Source organism: Homalodisca vitripennis, chromosome 3 (assembly GCF_021130785.1).
Source record: "Homalodisca vitripennis isolate AUS2020 chromosome 3, UT_GWSS_2.1, whole genome shotgun sequence".
NCBI classification, from domain to species: Eukaryota; Metazoa; Arthropoda; class Insecta; order Hemiptera; family Cicadellidae; genus Homalodisca; species Homalodisca vitripennis.
In genome coordinates this window covers 133,607,366-133,629,805 of record NC_060209.1, presented here as the reverse complement: position 1 = coordinate 133,629,805, position 22,440 = coordinate 133,607,366, and the positions used below count along the sequence as shown (strand labels likewise).

The window sequence follows — 22,440 nt, the reverse complement described above, 5'->3', positions numbered from 1 at the left end:
GTGAACTTGGGAATAATACTAGGATGTGACTTCTTTAGAGAACACAATGCAAAAATTGACTTTGAACATGGTAAGATAAAGTTGGAGGTAGATAAAGAAGTGTTAAATGTTGAATTTACTGAATCAAACTGTGAATCAGAGGATATAGTCAATGGTATAAAGTTAATTAGGTGCAATTACATAAATACATTAGTAAGTGAAGATGAGCTGAAAAATTCTTGGAACAACATAGAATTTCTATGTAAAACACATACAGAAAATATGAAGGACAAAGTTAATGATGAGAAGGATAAACAGGTTTTAGAAATATTAGAACATTGTGAAGTAAAGGAAAATGAAGATTTAAATAAATTAAAAAGTATACTGATGAAAAATAAAGATATTTTTTCAGATGAACCAGGCCGTATAAAGAATTATGAGGCCAAATTAAATATAACAAATGAAAAGCCATTTGTAGGGAGATCCTATCCAATACCTTATTCAAAGAGGGAAGGTGTAAGAAAGGAAATAGAAAATATGTTGAAAGGAGACATAATAGAGGAGTCTGATAGTCCATATTCTAACCTATTGGTATGTGTAGTTAAAAAGGATCTGTCATTAAGAATATGTCTAGATAGCAGGAATTTGAATCAACACATAATACCAGATAGGGAATCACCAATAAAGATAGATGATGTATTGAACAAGTTTATAGGAGTCAAATACATGACATCATTAGATTTATCACAAGGATTTCTACAAACACAATTAAGTAAAGAGTCCAGAAAATATGTAGCGTTTGTCTTCGAAGGGAGGAATTTAACAATATAAAATACTACCATATGGTTTGAATGTTAGTACTGCGTTGTTCATTAAAGGGTTAAACAAAGTATTAGGTCATGACTTGACAGAATTTGTAACTACATATGTGGATGATATATTAATCACTTCAAACACATATGAAGAACATTTAAAACATGTAGAACAGGTTTTAAGTAGATTAAAAGAAGGAGGAATAACAGTCAAATTAAAAAAATCACAATTTTTAAGAAAAGAGATAAATTATTTAGGATACATTATTTCAGCTGAAGGAATTAAAATGGATAAAAATAAAATTGAACAGATAGTGAATTTTAAACGACCTACAAACATAAAAGAACTACAAATGTTTAATGGATTATGTTTGTATTATGCAAAGTTTCAAAGACATTATGGCAATTTAATAGGACAGTTAAATCATTTATTGAGTAATAAAATAGAATGGAAGTGGACAGAAAAAGAAGAAAAGGCATTTGGACAAATTAAAACGGAATTTTTAAATGCAGTCATTTTAAAACATCCAGATTTTAACAAACCATTTTATTTAAATACAGATGCAAGTGACCTTAACATTAGTGGAATATTATATCAGTTAGATGAAATCAATGAGGAACAGGTGATATCATTTTATAGCAAGGCTTTAACACAAGCGCAAAAATTTTACACGATCACAGAAAAGGAACTGTTAGCTGTAGTATTAACTTGCAAAAAATTTCGATCATATTTAATAGGACATCCCAGAGTGATAGTGAGAACAGATCATAAAGCATTGACATTCTTAAAAAGTTGTAAATTAACAAATGGTAGATTGTTGAGATGAGCTTTAGCATTACAAGAGTTTAATCTTGAAATAGAATTTGTTAAAGGGAAAGAGAACATTCCAGCAGACATACTGTCAAGGATTACACAGAAGGATAGTCAAAATTCAGTAGAAAAATACAGTATCAAGGTTTTGTACAGCAAAATTGATTTAGGTTTTAAAGATAGTGAGATAAAGGAAATATTAAAGAATCTAGATAAAAAACAAGAACAGGATGAGTATTTGAGAAATATAAAAAATATCTTAAATGACAGCGAAGGAGTTCATTATGGAAAAATAAATAAAATATTTATGGAGTATAGAGGGATAATTTTTAAGAGAAAGGATGAAAATAGTGATGTATGGAAAGTATGTATTCCAGAAGGTATTAAAAAGGATTTAGTTAATTTTACACATTTAAAATATGGACATTTAGGAGGTCATAAAATATTTAATATACTTAAAGAATATTGTATTTTTAAGAATATGGAAAGAAGTGTAAAGGAACAGTTAAAAAAGTGTATATTGTGCCAAAAGAGTAAACATGGGAATGTAAGACAAGGTAGACAAATGAATATAATATCTCAGAATGTGCTAGACTTGGTGTCAATAGATTTGATAGGTCCATTACCAAAGGGAAGAGGAAATGTACAATACATATTAACAATGGTAGATTTTTTTTCAAAATTTGTGAAATTATATGCCATAAAGAAACCAAACAGTAGAAGTGTATTAAGCAAAGTAACTAAAGAGTTTATACCTCAAGTAGGAAAAATGAAAGCAATAGTCAGCGACAATGGTCCATGTTTTAATTCAAATTTGTGGAACACAACTCTTAATAACTTAGATATTAAAGTTTATCACAGTACACCTTATCACCCACAAAGTTCAATAGTGGAAAGGACAAATAAAGAAGTAAATAAAATTTGTAGGATGTATTGTCATAAAAGACACACTCAATGGCCTGACATTCTGTTATTTGCTGAACATGTGTTAAACAATTCAGTACAGGACACCATTGAAGCAATACCATATGAAGTAATGTTTGGAAAAAGATCTGATAATTTTCTAAGTAAAATAATTAAATTTCCAACTGAATGTAAATTTAATCATTTGAATAAAATTAGAATGGTAAGGGAAAACTTAATAAGTAAGGCAGAAAAAAGGAATAAAAGACATGATGAGAAATTAAATCCAATTAAGTATAGAATAGGTGACAAAGTATTAGTAAAAAACCATATTTTATCAAATGCATTAGATAAGAAGATTAAAAAATATTTCTTACTTTATGAAGGACCATATGTAATCGCAGGCATTAAAAGAGAAAATGCATATGCATTAACCAGACTAGACAATAATGAATTCTTTGGGATCCGTAATGTAAGAGAACTAAAGAGATTCATAGAATAAGAGTAAGTCAGATTAGTATAGGGTTGTATAAATATTTAGAATAAGATGTGACAAGGATAATGTAATATAGTAGATAGTATATGTAATATGTTTCCAGTAGGAGATGACAATATAAGGATATTACAATATTGTTTATCAGTAAGAATATATTTAGGATTTTTCAAGGTATTTGTGTATTATTATAACTTGTGAGTGTATAATAGAGTTAACTTGTATTGAACATTATGTTATGTGAAATGGACACGTTAAACATTATATTCAAAACATATAGAGGTTACAAGTATTTAATTTAAAAGTATTTAAAACTTTAGTACTGTTCTTATATATATATATATATATATATATATATATATATATATATATATATATATATATATATATATTCATTGATATTTGTATTAATTGTAATTTGTGTAATTGATTTATATGTACATTGTAATTTGTGTAATCATTTAATATTAATTATAATTTGTGTAGCTGATATATATATTCATTGATATTTGTATTAATTGTAATTTGTGTAATTGATTTATATGTACATTGTAATTTGTGTAATCATTTAATATTAATTATAATTTGTGGAGCTGATATATATATTCATTGATATTTGTATTGATTTTTATATGTGCACTATAATTTGTGTAATCATTTAATATTAATTGTAATTTGTGTAGCTGATTTATATATTCATTGATATTTGTATTAATTGTATTGATTTATATGTACACTATAATTTGTGTAATCATTTAATATTAATTGTAATTTGTGTAATTGATTTATATGTACACTGTAATTTGTGTAAACATTTAATACATTATAATTTGTGTAATATGATTGTAAGCTTTGCTTTGATACAGTTTCCTATGCAATGCTGTTAGTTGATTCTAATTGTAACAGGTCAAATTACGACATTTGAATATTCGTGGGGAATTGGCAGACTGTGACGTCAATGAATCGGCAGACTGTGACGTCAGTGAATCACATGTTGTCGGAATTGAGATTTATTTAATAACGAAGAAATTTATTGAACTTTATTCGGGAAAAGATTTGATTAATTAAAATGAAGTAAACATAACCAAAATTCGTGTTTTACAAAAACATTAAATAGAATTACGCAGAAAAGCCAATTGTGGTATGAATGAATTGTATATTGATGACGTCATAAAGCACATGTTGCTAAAAATTTAAATAAAAAGCTTTAAAAAAATAATAAAAAGAAAATAGAAATACTTAAATTGATTAATTATAGTAAACGTAATAAATTTCGACAATTATAAAAAAAGAATTAAATTAAATTTATTCGTGAAGACGCTGATTTGAACGAGAGAAGGGATGAGTATTGTTTTGAGTCGGTATCCGTCGTTTTATACGGAGATTCAGTCTTCTACCACCAGACTCGAAGCAAGGAGGTTGTGTTAGTTCTCCTGGGATAGTAATGATCTGTTGTATAGTATATTGAAATTTAATCAAGGATGGGATATTGTTTAGACTTTTAAAATTATCAAAGCACTGCAAGGTGAGTGAAATTATAATATGTGTTGAGAGTGTGACTTTTAATAAATTAATCTCGTGGTCACTTCGTTTGACTTTCTTTAAATATCCCTTTTATAAAAAGTGTGGAGTGATGTTAAATTTTGTAATCATTACTTAACATATTTTGGAACCCTGACATACACACAGACTTGTCTCTGGTGATAACACCAGAGACGTTCAAATCTAATAATTTTTGAGTAATACCGAGGGAATACAGCTAGCATTGGGCAAGATGGCGACCGATACCATGATGAGGAACATGGTACAACAACGTGCCACTAGTGACAAGGGGCGTACAACTACATGGTGAGTCAATAACTCTAAAGAACTGACTTTCAGCAAATTATCGCAACCAACGTGGGGGTGACACACAGCAAATTGGCGTTATAATCTGCCACTCTCATCAAATTGACATCACTTCAAATTTACATTCATCAATTGGCGCTGCAACCGGGGGACATATATCAAATTGGGGCAGCAACGAGGGGCCTTCATCAAATCTGAAATTCATCATAATCTTCAATGACTAAGGGGCCTCTCTCCCTCGTAAACCATTGGCCCTCAATAGAAATAGAATCTGGACGGGAATACATTATAATTTCCACAGTGGCATTCAGTTAACATGGATGGAAGCAATTGTGTGGTTTCCACTTTCAAAATAGTTATTGTTTTGTCAAAATGTAAAAATAAACAAATATTTTACTATAATTTAAAAAATACAACTACAAATAAATTGACTTACAAAAGTAGAGTTTAATACTAAACATAACCTCTTGAAGTAACACGTGAAAAAAAACTGTTTAATACCGATAAATTTTAACACGTTGACCACTCAAAATCTATTTTCAAAGTCCCAATTTTTCCTGATCCAAAATTTCTGATTCTATTTTCAAATGAAATATATGCAGATCAAATACTGTACTAAAGTTGCCATATCAATGAAATTTCATCTCACACAGGCTGTGGTGACCAATTTTGTTACTAGTGTTATATGTGAAAAATGCCCAAAAATGGATTAACTGCAAATTCTTATTTTAAACTCCTTGGTTCATATCTCTGTCCCAAGCCTGGTTGACTTACATACAGTGTCTGTTTCACAGTTTTTCTCCGGCTATGGGTGATAGTTGCACACTACACCTAAAGGATCGTTAGTTAAGGTATCTTGTTTCTGATTGGCTTGAAGTCACTTTTTAGAACTTTGATAAATTGTTGGGTCCCATGTCCCATTTTGTTGTATCTTCGCTATATCTTGAAGTTGGTTCTATGAGTAAACGCATGTTTCGTAATGAGAAATTATGGTTTTTAAATAGGTTCCAGAGCACTAGAAAACATCTTGATGCAAGCTTCTTTTGCTAAGGTGATAGCATTTCAGTAAACCTTAACAGAATCATATTTCAAACCCAAATCATTGGTCAAAATTGAGTGAACTGAACCAATACTTATTCCTAAATCCTCACTAATTTCTTCTACAGTTAACCAGTTGTCTTCTGCTAATAATTTCCAAACTCTTTAAATGTTTACTTTACTTCACCTCATTGTGGATCTTCCAAACCACTCGTCACTTTCAATACTTTCACAACATTCTTTAAAACATTTAAACCACTCATAAATTATGAGTGTATGTCTTATAGAATTATCACTAAAGCATAACTTTGCATAAGTCTCAGAATTATCTCCAAACTATTAACATTTTGTACCTTTGGCCCTTAATACATGTTTCGGCGTGGCTCCCTGGGGGTTTTATGAAGCTTTTAAAAAATTCTGTGTTATTACAGTAATTATGTTATAAACTCATATTATATATCTTTTTAAAGATAGAGATACATACTTTTTTTAAATGTATACAAATATAAAGTTTATTTTCAAAATAAAATTATTACATAATATTGAATTTTATGTAAAAAATACAAAAAAAGTTTTTGCTACATAGCTTGTTAGTTCAGGTAGTTCGCCTTAGTGTGGTAATTTTTAAAGCGCAATGGTCTGAATAAAATACAGGATCTCGCACATTTTTCGTTTAGATCGTTCATAAAATCAATATTTGGTCCCAGGTGTGTATCAAAATCATCGTCACTTTCCGACTCGGAGTCAAACAAAAGATCGCGAATTGCATTACTTTTGATTTCATCACCCATATTATCTAAACTCGAAAATAATAAGTATAGAATACAAAAGAAAACCAACGGAAAGTCAAGAAGAAAGAACAAAGCGAGTGTAAATACAAAACAAAACATACAGATAATCTCACATTGCTTGCATTTGCCTTTACTCATTCAGTAAGAAACTAATGTTCTGATTATTTACAAACAGTTAAATTCACATTTAGAATTCATTATAATAACATTTGCTTCAGTATTTGTCGGCAAGATTTGTAGAAAACTTAGTAAGACATCGCTAAGACTCACAACAACACACAAAGTGAAACACTAAAAAGCAAACTGACAGTAGGCCTACCGACGATCAGCCGCGGCGCCTACGATCAGCTGTCTAGACTCGCTTGTAGTACGACGAAAAATATACGTATTAGTATCATTATCATTACTAAAACGTGACCCAGGGATCTCAAAACCAACAAAAACAAACTTAGACAACCAATGTACGTAATCAAAATGTTTGAATCCAAAAATAAGATGACTGAGCTACATAATACAATTAAATAACACGACCCGAGCTATACTCGGGCTCAGGGTACAAAGTGTTAATAAAACTGGATGAAAATATGCTGATTGATATTTTCCAAGATATCAAAATGTGACGAAGACCTAGGTACGTGTGATAAAAACTAGTGCTGTCACAGAACTAATGAACACAAGTTCACGAAGAAACCTTGTATGTAAGCCAGGTAGAGTAGAAAGCCAGATCGCATTCATTTTTCTGTAATGATGAGAGACATGATAACTACTCAAATACTTTTTGAATGGACCTCATACTTAGGATAAAAACATACTCAGAGAAAATTAATTTAAATATGTGAGGCAACAAGAAAGAATAATAAACTGAAAATGAATACACGTATAATTTAAAAGATGCAACTAAATAACAGACTAGATATTGAATGTAGAGGTATTTCAATTACGTTAGATAAGATAAAGTTGGTTGAATAAAATAATTTGTGATTTACCAAGCTCAATAATATTTTCAAAAGCTAAATTTAAGAGGTATAGTTCAGGTCATGATTACTACACCAGCTGTAAATGGATTTGTTTTATATTTAAACCTAACCTCCTACAGTACTTCTTTCTAAACATAAACCAAGACTAGCACATAATACAAGGTTACTATTGTACAGTTGTAACATTCAGTCACAATAAGGTTATGTTCTGTTATTTAAGTAGATAATTTTTTATCCCCTCTTTTCATGTAATTATCAATTCCAATGGCAGTTTATGCTACTAGATATTATAAATCTTAGGAAATATTTACTAAAGTATTAAAACACCGTACGGAAATTATTTATTCTGAAGAATAAAATATTTATTATAATAAAAAAACAATGATAATGTTGTGAGCCAAGATAAAAAACAAAGCATGATAAAACAGATACTTGAAAAATGCTTACACTATAGATGGTTTTGGAGATATAATGCTGTAGTGGTGTCAGCTGGACGGGTGGTTGTAGAACAGTGTTCTCAGGGGGCAAGATGTGGTAATATGCATTCTCTATGAGAATCACATACCGGGAATCTAAAGCCATAATTGTCTTCAACCTCATCATTTGCTCCTAGACAAAACAAGTATATTTAGAAAAAAAAGATAATCCTATAAAGAACCTACCTACAATGATGGAAATCCTGTGATGTATCTATCTCTGAGGTAAATAACTGTTAAAAATTATGTGTACTGTTTATTACACTGGTTGTGCTCAAGTTCTGCAAAAGAAATTATAATATTTAGATAGGATGGTTTCCTAAGAAAAAGAACAATTCAACTTCCTAATCAGTAGAATCACGTTTCTTATATTAATTGAAATGAATAAATATGTAATATACCTGTTAAAAATATCTGCATGGCTATAAGTTTGTTTAAACAGTATTAAAAATGGTTCTTTTATTTGTTTTAATAGTTTGCATCTTCCATAAAAACATTATTATTATTATGAAATATATTGCTAGTTGTGGCTATATATTAGATTTTTTAAGGAATGTGTAAGCCTAGGTTTTACATTAACATTCTGACTTACAAATACAGATCGAACCATGAATCACCCTTCCCTATCCAGTCCATATGAAGTTAAGTGGTACAGTCCAAATCTAAAACACTGTCACGGACTGTGGTCAAGCGGGACAGTCACGCCACAAGACGAGTATGCTATTTGCATAATGGGAGATTGGGAGTCTCATTAATCATGCTGCATTTCCTCTCAATGGTTCGGTCTGCACACTTGAGTCATGTTTCATATGTCATATTGAAAATAAAAATACATGGAAATACCAACAAAGTGTTAATGCTTTATTTTTTAATTCACATTTTCCTAATTTCCTAAATTTCAAAACAATAATATGTTTGGAATTAAAATTTTTAAAATCAAATCAAAAGATGTCCTAAATAATTTACAGTTGTTTATTAACATTCTTTATTTATTTGTGTGTAATTTGTACTAAATATAATTCTAGTTGTTCTCCAACTCATAGTGGTGGTGGTAATCAGAGCTATTTAATAGGGCAAAGAGTTGACTTTTATTTACCTGATTACAATTTAACTTTTTTAGTAAAAGCAACATAGAATGCAATAAATAAATAAATATATATATATATATATATATATATAACTTTACATCCAAATAGAAAAAGATTATTTTTTTTAATTAAATTGAGAAATGATTTACTGTGTGCAGTTATAATACTGTAAAGTAGTTTTAATCTTACTGTGGCACACTGTTTAATTTCATCTTTGTATATAACATAAATTATGTGTAATTAATTTTAATCCTATATTACTATACCAGTAAAAAATTCAGATTAATAATTAATACATTTAATAGGACTTAAAGAGCCTATTTCAATGGTAACAAATTTATTAAACTATACAAGATATGTTCTAAAAGTAACAGGAATTTGAATTCTTAAAAAAAACTTATTTATTCGTCTACATTAATGTTGTCATCTTCAAAAGAGACCCAATTAGATATTATACCCTTGTGCCAGCACTTCTTCCAATCCTCGAAACACTACTCAAACTTCTTTGTGATAGCTCTTTCAGTGTTGCACTTTTAATGTCATCTTTGCTTGTAAATCAACAGCCCTTTACGGTTTTCTTTATATTTGGAAATAAAAGTTATACAGCCCTTTACGGTTTTCTTTATATTTGGAAATAAAAGTTATACAGAGCAATGTCTGTAGAAAATGGAGGCTGAAGCATCGTTACAGTACTGTTTTTGGCCAAACATTTACGAACAAGCAATGAACAATCGGAATCTCCAAACCCCTGAAACTGAAAAATTCCCGTTACTTTTCTAACAATACTCATATCAAAACTAATTAGATAGTTGGTCACATGGATCAATGTCTTAAATTGTTATTCTTCTGTTAAAAGGTTATAAGGATAAAGTAAAAATGTTAAGATGATAGGAACAAAATATATATTATACTAAAACCCAACATAAATTGAAATTCATAAACAAAAATGTAAAACTTTGACAACCATCTAAAACTTTGCTCAAAAACTGAATTAGCCCTTTTTGACCAACTGACACACAATTCATAATGAGAAGAACATAGGAAAGAAGGAAAACTAGGCGTATAAGTTTATATCTCCCTACCCTGATACCCAATACATGTACTCTTGGCATCAAATCTGTACATTTCTTTCATTCTCATGTTGGCCAACCACAATACATACCTGATCTCTTTGAATGTTAGGAGTTGACTATATTTAAAAATGGAACTTACTTCACCAAAGATAGCTAGAAGGTACTTACAAGATAGTACTTAATGCTGAGGTGAGTATCTGATGCTGCATACAATACACATCCACATGTCTCCAGTAGACAACACACCATTTCTATATTGTGGTGGGTAAAGTCGTATAAGAGCAGCTTCAATGCACGCAGCACTTCCTTCTTGGCATACACTCCAAAATTGACAAGTTCACCAATAAATTTAACAGTCTTCTTCTTTGACTCTATGTTTACTTGGTCCTGGTACAAATTAATAAGTGGTAAGTGCGATCTATTTCAATTTTAATACTAATTATCATGTAACAATTTATTGTTGCCAATTATTTTTATAATTAAGTTTTATTGCGTTTGCTGTGAAAATGTTGTCAAGCTTTCTATATGTGGTTACTGATAGATACCATACTGATAATCCTAATTTTGAAATTTGGAACCTTGTAGATGTTCTGTTCTTTTAGCTCCTACTTGTTTTTCTATTTTCAAATCATGGCAAAACTTCATGGTACAAGTTATATAAAAGATGTTTTAATTTTATAAAAATAACAAAACCTGGAAATAGTGAAAATATTTATAAAATTGTGTTTACAAAATAAACGTATAAACACAAAAAATCTATAGCCTACCTAGTGTAAATGGACTTTAATAAATGTTTTTCTAAAAACATTTTCAAATATGGTACTCAGTTTAGTTTTAGTTTTTTTATAACTAATTCTTAGAAATATCTGCTTTCAGTTGAATGAAAGACAAACTACATAGTTTTATAAACTAAATTAAAAGTAAATTTGAATTTTGTTTTAAATAGTTTCATTAATGAGAGAAAATTATTTGATTTATGATGAATATCCCAACTTTATCAGGCTACACATAACGTAGCTATGTTGGGAAGGGTTGATTCAATGTAAATATTAATTTAAGCTCCAGTTCACCTTTCTCTTAGTGTAACCAGTGGGATCTGACACTATTACAGACTTGACTCCTGAAATCTGGAGTTATGTTCGTCTGAAGAGATTCAAATAAAGACAGGATGAAAAAGCTCAAAATGAACTAATTACATCTTTTTAACATCACAGACACCTAGACCACAAAATATAGTGTTATCTAGGTGAATATGTATTCTCATTGTCTCCATGTGGTAGACACAATCTCCAAGCACAGTGGAGCAACCGAGTTTTCTACACATAACGTAGCTATAGTGGAAAGTGTTGATTCTCTGATGTCCAAAGAATGTAATGAGTTCATTTTGAGCTTCTTTTTTTTTGAAAATGTTCTGAAAGTTCCTTAATTGTGAAATGACGATTTTCATGGATTATTTCGCTGATTTTTACCATCACTAACAAGAGTAGGCCTACCACTGTGATGCTAATCATGAACACTGATTTGCCCATTTTTTAAATCACTGCACCACTGTCTCACTTGGCTACCACTCATTATTTCTTGACTGTACACATCACAAATTTGGCAATAAAATTCAATTGGTTTGTGATTTTTCGCCAGCAAAAACCTTATCACAGATCGTACTTCACAACTGGTGGGATTTTCAATTGCAGTACTTATTTGAACACTCCACTGTATACAAAGTACAAGAGGCACGATGCACAATCTACCATGGCTGGTTGTGTACTAAGTGTAGAAACACTCTGAAACCAAGATGGCGACACTAGTTTCGCCCATTCCTGTACCATGTCAAAACGTATGTTACTTTCTGGACATTCCTTGTATAAATAATTTTGTATTGTTAGTTATCATCATTGATGGCAGATTCAGCCTATGCATGTTGTGAGATGCCAGCATTTCATTCATTAAATGCAATGTACAGGAATTCAATAAAATGTCAAATCCAGTGAACACAAAATGAAAATAAAAAAACGTTATATAATAACTCAAAATAAACTATTGGAAATGTAAGATAGAATTGTAAAATATTGAAAAAATGTGGATAATGTAGATTGTTTTAAATTTTCCAAATTAATATGAAATGTCACATACAGCTTAGTTTGATACATTGGCATGTAATGAGGTAAATTAAATTGTAGTACACTATGTTTGGCTAATTGCAGACTAAACATGCTCAAATATGTGATGGCTTCAACATTTATGATGACATAAATAAATGTTTACCTTTTTGTTGATATGTCTCAACATTTCTGATTTCAGTTGCTGACACAAGTTGGTTGCTACATCAGGAACCACTGGACTCAAGATGGCCACAAACCGAGCATAAAGAGGCAGCAGTTCCAGTCTAGTCCTTGGCACCATGAACAGCGTTCTGGTTCATATATAACATCATGTTATTATGTAGAGATAAGTGCAACAGTATCTAAAGTGAGGGCTAGTGATATAATTTGGATGCTTCAGAAACAAAGTCTAGCATTAAATTTACGATTAAGTGATTAAGTAGGTAGGCATATTCTAAATATTTAACTTTGAGAAATAATAAAATAACAAGTTTATTTTATTTCAATTTTGATGCCCTAAACTAATTTCTGAAATATTTGTCTCTTAATTGGAATGCAAAAGAAAGTATACAAAAGAAAGACAAAAGTGTTTTTGACAAGAGTTATAAATAAAACAAAGATAAATTAAAACAGTACAAATTTGCATAATACAATTAACTATTTTTCAATGTTTACTTCAAATATATAAATATTTTTTAATAACATTATCATCAGTTTAAATAGTCTTGCCCTCTCCCTAATTTTTAACAGTGCAAATGGACATTCTTTACTTTGGTAAACCTTTATAGGGCATTTGGAAATTGGGACAATTAAGCCCCTTCCCAAAATAGGAACAACTATAACATTTTAAATTTAAATACCCTAATAGTAACATCTCATTTTAGACGATTGATAAAAATAGAGGAAAGGCTGAAAACTAGAGATCTCTAAGTAGATACTGTCAATTACTTAAGTTTACTACAAAACACCAATAGTTTTATTTTAACTGTTAGGTGAATTACGCAGAAGGGTAATAAGCAAAACAAAACTCTGGTCCTCTGTGCCTTTTACATGTCTTAATTAACCATTGATCTATTCTCAGTTTTATTGTAGATATATATAGTTAGTTGTCATATTCTGAATCAAGGTTTAGGGAAATGATGTACATAGGTAACATTTGGAGTAGCTGATTATGCCTAATATTGCTGTACTTTGTTTAAGAACATGTAAATTGTACTTACATGGTCAGTTTCTTACGGCCAATCTTGGAATTAAAGTAAACTAAGAACTCAAGTGCAGCATTGTCTACCATCTCCAAGTTGCTACAGTTGGGCAATAGTTTTAGGAATGTTTCTAAGGCACCTTTCTTGCATGTACTATCACCATCTGAAATACATACACGCCATACTCAAACAAAAAACCCAATAAATACTTTGTAAAACTAGCTAAACACAGAACTAAATTATGTAACAAGAACTGTGTACATATGAACTGTCACCATCTGATATACATGTTTGACTTATGCCCACACCATACTCAAGAAGAAAACCCATTAAATACTTTGTAAAACTAGCTCAGAACTAAGTTATGTAACAAGAACTGTGTATATATGAACTGTCACCATCTGAAATACATGTTTGACTTATGTCCACACTACACTCCAGCAGAAAACCCATTAAATATTCTGTAAAACTAACTAAACATAAAACTAAGTTTTGTAATAAGAACTGTGTAGGTTTCTACATTTTTCAATTTATTAAACTCTTTAATCAGCATACTAGGAAATATAATGCATACTCAAACAGAGCTGTTTTATTATAAAACAATGATAACGAAAACATACTTTTATTCCAACACAGTAAAAAAGATTTAAAAATTCTAAAATATTTAAAATATTTTAAAGTAAATAATACAATCGAACTCATCCTTCCCAAATTTCTATTTAAGTTACAGTAAATCATATTAAGAAAATTCTCCAATAATTACTAAGAGTTGTTTAGATTTTAGTATTAGTTTTGAAAATATAAGAAAAGCTTTTAAAACTAATAGACCAGGGGAGTAGAGAGCCCATTTAGCACACAGTTTGGCTTTTCTTGAAATTGAAAGAGAAACTTCCCTAAGAAAAAAAATCAATTATTAGCAGCACTAGTTTGGGAGAGGTCAAAATTGGAGGATATCGACAGAGTTAAAAATATTTAACAATAATTTTTGTCTCAGATCATATTTGTTAAATTGACACAAATAATACATTGTTAGTCTCTTTAACTAGATGTCTGATATGTTATTTATGTGTCTAACAGTCATTTTGAAGTGTCAAACCAAGAAAAAACAATATCAGAGAAAAATTGTTATTTCCTATAGTTAATCCTTTTTATACCCTTCTATTTCAATATCCATCAAAACTAGACAGGTAATAGATTTATTTGCAAGAGAAAGTCCTCTATTGATTTCAAGAATAGCCAAATTGTGTGCTTATACAACGCAAATTGGCTCTCGGCTCCTAGACTATAACATTAACCCTCTGGGTACTCTGTCCGGGTATCTGGACGTATAGAGAAGTGCTGAGAAATAAATACTTACGTTAATCAGACACACCTGTAACAGGCAAGAAATACTAACTGTCTGGATAACAGGATTTTTTTTTATTTTATTTTTGTATTGTTAATTTTTAAGTAAATTTGATCATATTTAGTACTAATTAAAATGTGTGGGCTGTTCACAAGAAAACATAGATTAAGGACCTACAGGGTCTGTTCAATAAGTTATCAGGACTGGTTCCACAAATCAAAATTTATTGCAGTTATCTTACAATATTACAATTACTTAATAATCTTCAAAATACATTTCTCCTGCATTGAAACACTTAGTTTGGCGTGTGTCACTCGTCAAAAGCCCGCTGAAAGTCGGTTTCCGGAATACTGTTGAGAACCTTTGTTGTTGTCTCTTGAATCGCCTCGATGGAGTCGAACCGAGGTCTTTTGAGCCCCCTTTTCATTTGCAGAAACAAGAAAAAGTCTGTTGTAGTCAGGTAGGCTGTAGGAGGGAAGGTGATGTAACATTGCCACACCGAATTTCACCAGCAGCTATTGCACAACCATTGCACCGTGGCACGACACATTGTCAAAGTGAAGTTTCAAATTATTTACAATGGCTGTTCACACATGCATTTCGTGAGATTTTGTAGACGTGTCAGAACTTGCACGTAAAATGAAGCATTTCCAGAAGACACAAACTCCTTGTGAACAATGCCACGTCAGTAGAAAAAACAGCATGGTTTTGATTTTGGCATCCAAGCTTTTTTCCAAAGCAGGGACCGCTGCATGTGCCATTCTGAACTTTGACATTATGTTTCTGGGCCATAATGTAACACCCGGATTCATTGCCGGTAATAACGTTGTTGAGAAATCCTTCATCTTCTTTGACACAGTCCAAAATTTTTTGCAAAACTTCCACCCACAAAAGTTTTTTTCCTCACTCAAGACTATTGACACTAGCTTTGCACATACTTTCCTCATCGCAAGATTCTCTATTACAATGGTGTGAACGGTTCTCACCAACTAAAAGGCCGGTTCTCACTAACAAGGGCGATGGTTAAATGCCTGTCAGAGGCCAAAACTTTTCACTATTTTCACTTTGGCCACCTGAGCATCGGTTCAAGCGGTCGTCAGGCATCCAACGCGGTGATCATCTTAGACGAGCTCCTGGCCTTCCTTAAACACTTACCGCTAAGTGCTACTCAAAAACTTTTGTGCGGCTTAAGGCATCATCCCCTAAGCCTGTTTAATGAGGGGTCTTGGACGTGGATTTCTCAAGTGTTAAAGCACATCACAAAAATCCACCTCCTGTCTCAACGCATGCCTGCAGGTGACTGAATTAAAGTGTGCCTGAGTGGTGGGGGGCCTCTCTACTGAGGCCGACCAGTCGGACCCCCTCCACTGCTCCGTTGAGGATACAGTGAACCAGTCCCGATACTTATAGAACAGATCCTGTATATACATAATAATACATTTATCTCTTCTTTATTTTTATTTGGTTCAAATATAGAAGGCATTGACAACTAGGCAGCTGTTAAGCAGTTTCGACATTTTTTTTAAGTTTGATAAAAGATGTGTTTTTAATCAAAATTATTAAAAATTTGTGCTTGTGTACAAGTTTTAGTTCTAGTATTCAGTAAAATAAGTAGTATTGTACTCAAGAATTTATTTTAAGATGTTTTCTAAAGACAAAATTGAAAAATCTTTTGAGTTAAGTACATTATGTATTATAACTTCTTGGTTTTTATTTGTTTCGTGTAATATTATTATTTATGATGCTTGTAGCCTACAAAATGATAAATGTTAACAAAAAATAAAGAATTTAGATGTAATAATGTGAAAAAGTGCATAATAGCCTACATATGTCCGGTATCCTTCGGTAGTCCCCAGGTACCACTGGTATTCCTCAGAATGAAAATTTAAATTTGGCTAGTACCCAAAGGGTTAAACTGTTTTGTACTAACAATTAAATATTTCAATACACTAAAATCTACATTAAAATGATTTTATACCATCTGTCTTAAAAGATTCACTTTTTGTTGTACTTCTTTCTTTACATTCCTCCTGAAACAGGCATGAAGTGTGTAAAATTTCAATTTGGATTATTGTTTTAACTGTCAAACTTTCTGTGATTTATAATATTATAACACTATACTTAATACAGTCATGTGATACCGAAATAATACTAACAAAATATGATTCTTGAGTGAATTTTTGTTTCTGAGAATACAAATTTTTAAAATTGTTTCAAAAACAAATCACAAAAACTACTACTCCAATTTAATATTTCATTGATAAAAAAATTGAGGTTTGATTATTACTTTATTATTTTTACTATTATTATTATTTTCTTTGAATTAAAATCACAATGATACAAAATCAGGTACAAATGAAAGGTAAAAGTAATCACTATTCACTAAATTGAAAAGTATTTCATATTAAGGTACTTTAAATAAATATATATATCTTGATTCTAATGTTTGTGCTTTAAAGGAAAATCTAATGGTAAAATCCCAATTTGGTTAGAAAAATAAGCATGTTTTGTGGGATTTACAAAGTGTATAATACCACACATCATGTTCTCCTTTGCTACGTATCTGCCACATAAGAAGCAAGAGTAATTTTACTTTTACATATAAACTCACTTTATCAATTTTATTAGGTACTTAATCAAAGATAATTCGTAATCAATCTCTATTCTATTGATATTTTAATCTTGTTCATGCTCGGATAATGATTTAATAAACTGTAACAATCTGAAGGACTTGTTTTTATTGTCAAGACCTTTTCCTTTACTTAATCACAGTTTTTTGTATCAAATTGATACATATAGGAACAGTTAATTATAATGTACTGTAAATCTAGAGATTTACTTGTTTCTGTACATTGTAATTAATATGAAAACTCTGTAATTCTAATAGTGTTCAGTCTCAATTAGCACAAAATTAATGAGACTCTGGTAATCTATAACTATTAACATAGGTTGAACAGATTGTAATAACTTCAATTACAGAACAAGTTGTGATAGCTCAGTGGATACTTGTTACGTTGAACTTGTAACGTGAAAGTACTTAGTTCAAATGCAGCTTAAGGTATAAAATTATTGCAGGGATAAATCTTGCATATTAAGATTTATTAAACACAGTAAAATGATTTATTAAACTCTATTTCACTGTTGAAAATGTTTAAATACCCCCTTTTTCAATACAAATTAAAACTCAAGTATAATAATCCTTGCAGTGTTTGCTTTAAAAATGTTGCAACAAATGTAAAAAGTGAATGCTTGAAATGGTTTCACTTCACCGTTGAAAATGCTCTAAATAACAAAGGATGACTTTGAAAGGATTAAAAAATATAATGTGTATCAGAGTTGTAGTGATTGTACAAAAACCTATTCAAATGGACTTAGGCTTCAATTAAATTATAATTATCTTACAGATGAAAAAACTTTGAACAGACATTTTCAACCATATTGACAAATAATAAAACATATAACAAACAAGCTCATAAAAAGACTGAAAAAAGTAATATTTCGAAAAAATGCAATAAACTACGAACAAAATATTGAAAATATTATATTCTGCCCTAAAATAGTTTTGAAGTTCTTTATCAAGAAGATATTGATATAGATATTGATACTTTTGATGAGGTTCAAGAACAAAATAATATGAAAGGAAAATTATTGATATGTATTTGACAGCCACGATAAACATATATCATGGCATTTACATAAGAAACACTCTCTCGGTTTCATAACACCAGGTGGGTCACAATCAATTTAGAGGTAGTATCAGATAAAGATTTGTTAGTTATCATATGCAGATCTAATGATGTAGCACATAATGAGTCAAAAATGTCAATTGACACAATGAAAATGTTTCATAGCAGCAAAATATATAATGTGAGATTAGTTGAAATAAATAGTGCTACAAAAGACTTGTATACCCGGCACGGAATGCATTTTAACCCTTCACACACCACTAATAAATCCATTAACTTTCCTATAGCGCCAAGACTAGTAAAAATATTGTTTCTTTAAGTTCAAGGCTAATTTTGATTATAACTAAACTATAAAAGGTAAAATATAAAAAAAAATATGAAACAGGACATTTCACATCAAATTAGCATAGTAATTGATAAAAATAAAAAAGAACTGTTTAAAAAACTGTTTATTTCAAAGAAATTTAAATTAAATTAAATACCCTTGTTGAACTATAAAACAAGATAAATATTTCAATCTAATCACAACACTACCAAACAATGAAGAATAATAACAAGATACGTAGTAGACCTGCATTTGTGACAACCGAGAAAGCAGTAATACACACCACAGATATGTTTGGTTATGGCTCTGTAGGAGGTGCAGAACTGATGAACAGGTGGTCAGAGTTAGACAAAGGGCGCTCACCTACCCCCGCCACCGAGTGAAGGTTGTTTATAAATACTTCCTTGGCAAGCTAAAAACTCTTCAAGAGACAATCTATAATATCGGATATAACTGTATATGGCGTTTTGGTCAAAGTCTACCATTCTAATATATATATATATATATATATATATATATATATATATATATATATGTCTCCTACAGAACAGTGCAGTGCTGTAGAGAAGTAGCTGCAACAAATATAAGCAGCTGTCGGGAAACAGGCTACTTCCATAGTTTGGCCATCAGACAAAACAACCAGTGAACTGCAGTCAAGTATATCTCTAATTTTAGTTCACTTAAACATTCAATCGATTACAAATAAAGTTGATATATTTGATTTATTTTTTAGATAGTTTTTTGAGGAATCTCATTTGTACACACCAACAGGATACCAACTAGCTAGTTCGAATGTTGAATTTAGCTCCAGTCCACCTTCCATTTATTGCAGTGTCTGGTATCTGACGCTGTGTCAGACTTGAGTCCTGGTATTTGGAGTCATGTTCATCTGAAGAGATCCAAAGGCGAAGAAGCTCAAAACAACCTTTACATCGTTTTGACATGAGAGATACCTATAAATAGGTGAAGCGGCAGTCTCAATGGCTCCTCAGGTGCACGATTGAGTGCACTATGATGTTTCTGACACAATCTCTAAGCACAGTGGAGCAACTGAGTTTTCAACACAAAGTACCTATGTTAGGAAGGGTTGATTCTATTTAAATGTTGAATTTAGCTCCAGTTCACCTTCCATTTATCGATTCTTTGTCACCAACTGCCTTACCATGTAAATGCAATTTTAGTATGTCTACCAATAAAGAGATTAGAACATAGTCTCCTATCTAGGGTTAAGGATCTAATTAATACTATATTTAAAAATTCTATTTCGTTATTATGGAGAAGCAAAAAATATAATTTAGAGGAGAATGTTTTAATATCATTACTCTCTTTAAAATGATTAGTTAACTAATTACAATATTTAGGACCACCATAGCTTCTCTAGAAGTAATTGTATTAACTTTAGAAATTCTAAAAAGAATTTTTTGCGAGTTTCTAGTTTTGTAAAAGAAATGTTGGTGCATTTATTAGCACTTTTGATTAAAAAAAAGATCTTAGCACTTTAAACACATATAGACCAGCAATATTTTCAATTCTGTAAAATAGCATATTTTGTAGTTATTGGTCTGTAGTGTAACTAATACAGCCAGAATCATTAACATTTAATTAGAACAAAGTACCTGTTTATTAAGTTGTGCCAAATACTCCTTAACATCAGGCAGCTGAGTGTAGAATAAACGAGTAGTCTCATCCTCCCAGACATGACCTCCACTACAGTCTTCCCCATCTCCAAGTTGTAGGTCTTGGAAATCTTCAACAAATTACAATTTTAAGCTTATACATAAATTATAATATGTAAAGGATTGCAATTGATTAGTGGCAAATCAATTTTCATTCATAACAAAAAAGTATCTGATCCAACAAAGATCTTTTTTGTATTTCATTATTTTATACCATTTTTATTTGGATTACCAAAGGGGCTAACCTTCATTTGATATGTTATTAGCAACTCTTTTGTATTTAGAAGTAATGTTAAATAACACTTAGAAACAGTTGAACAAAGTTTAAAATATTTACATGTTCTTAAAGAACAGTATACCCACCATGCATTAATACACAATAAATAGGTAGAGTAATTGGCAAAGTACATTTCAAAATTTGAAATGTACTTTTAATGTTCGGTTTTTGCTCTCTCAACAAAGTCAGCCAGGCTGTACATGGTTTCAGACATGAGCTAGTTAAGTAGTCTTCACTTCAAGGAACTTTTATTATCTTTCTTGATTTCAGAAGGAAGTAGATTGTACAACTTTGCACCAACATATGATGGTCTTGTGCAAATAGGCTCATTCCGTACACTGGGAGGACAAAGTCACTTGCAGAACTTTAGTTGTGGTTGTGAGCATTGGCATTTCTAGGCAACCCGAGGTTATTAGCATACAGGATGACCTCCATTATGTACAAAGACGGCAACATCAAGATTTCCAAATTCTTAAAAGCATTTCTGCAGCTCTCACGATATTGAAGTCCGACCATACACCTAACTACCTCCTTCTGGAGTATCAGTACTCACTTCAGGTTATTGTCAGAGGAGGCACCCCAAAGAAGGATCTCATACCTGATGTGGGACTCGAATAAAGTGAAATATGCAGTTTTCATTGCTTGATTAGTGCAGATTGTCCTGAATCTTTTCAGAGCAAAGAAAGACGAACTCAGCTTCTGGCATAAGAGTCAATGTGGCCACGCCATGAGATCCAGTCATCCAAGATCACACCCAGAGTTTGTAAGCTGGGTAGGCCACATACATCATTGTTATGTTGACCTATTAACAGTTGTTTTGTTTTGTCTCAATAGTACTAGGTCTTTTGTTATGAAATATTCATGTGCCATATTCATCGCAATGTATTTGGATACCTCCAATGCTTTCAACTCATCTGTTGTAGGTGATCAACGGTGTCGTTGGCACACATGATTGGGTGACAGAAGTTCTCCAATTATCTAGTAAGATGTTCAGTATATAGCATGAACAGCACTGGAACACAAACAGCATTCAACCCCTATTTATTCTCAGGGAAGATAGATAATTTTTTATTTGCTTTAGCTCTACTATCACGTACAATCATGTAAGTAGTCTTCAAACCAGTTCAAGGCTATATCTGTGATTCCCAAGGCTCAGTTTTCTCACAGGACATAGTCGAGACAGTCTAAGGCCTTGCTAAGATCTAGCAATACATTGGCTACAATATTTGAAGCTTCCAAATTGTCAACAATGCATTCAACCATATCCATCAGAGGAGTTAATGCTGACTTTCCAGCAATGAAACCATGTTCATTTTTGGGAGTAAAAGAGTTTAACTGCAGGTGGTTTAGTAGTTTCGATACCACCACTGTCTCAATAATTGTGGATACCGCTGAGACAAGTGATAACAGCCTGTAGTTTTGTAATTCCTTTTTACTCCCCTTTTTATGAAGAGTATACACCTTTGAAATATTTCATTTTGAAGGGAACATACCTTGGGCAAGGGATTTACGTATTAAGTTTGTTACTAGTAAACAGTTTT

General features: G+C 31.1%; 1 protein-coding gene across 1 annotated transcript in view; it reads right to left on the bottom strand.

Moving 5' to 3' along the window:
* LOC124358360 (regulator of nonsense transcripts 2-like) overlaps positions 1 to 22,440 on the bottom strand; it is a 51,326-nt gene that overhangs the window by 5,432 nt on the left and 23,454 nt on the right. Inside the window, exons 10-15 of the mRNA XM_046810662.1 lie at positions 20,563 to 20,693; positions 16,914 to 16,965; positions 13,609 to 13,753; positions 12,552 to 12,699; positions 10,458 to 10,676; positions 8,100 to 8,261 (exon numbers count right to left, since the gene is read on the bottom strand). Of these exons, the coding sequence (XP_046666618.1) occupies positions 8,100 to 8,261; positions 10,458 to 10,676; positions 12,552 to 12,699; positions 13,609 to 13,753; positions 16,914 to 16,965; positions 20,563 to 20,693 (857 nt within the window). The remainder of the gene's footprint in view (positions 1 to 8,099; positions 8,262 to 10,457; positions 10,677 to 12,551; positions 12,700 to 13,608; positions 13,754 to 16,913; positions 16,966 to 20,562; positions 20,694 to 22,440) is intronic.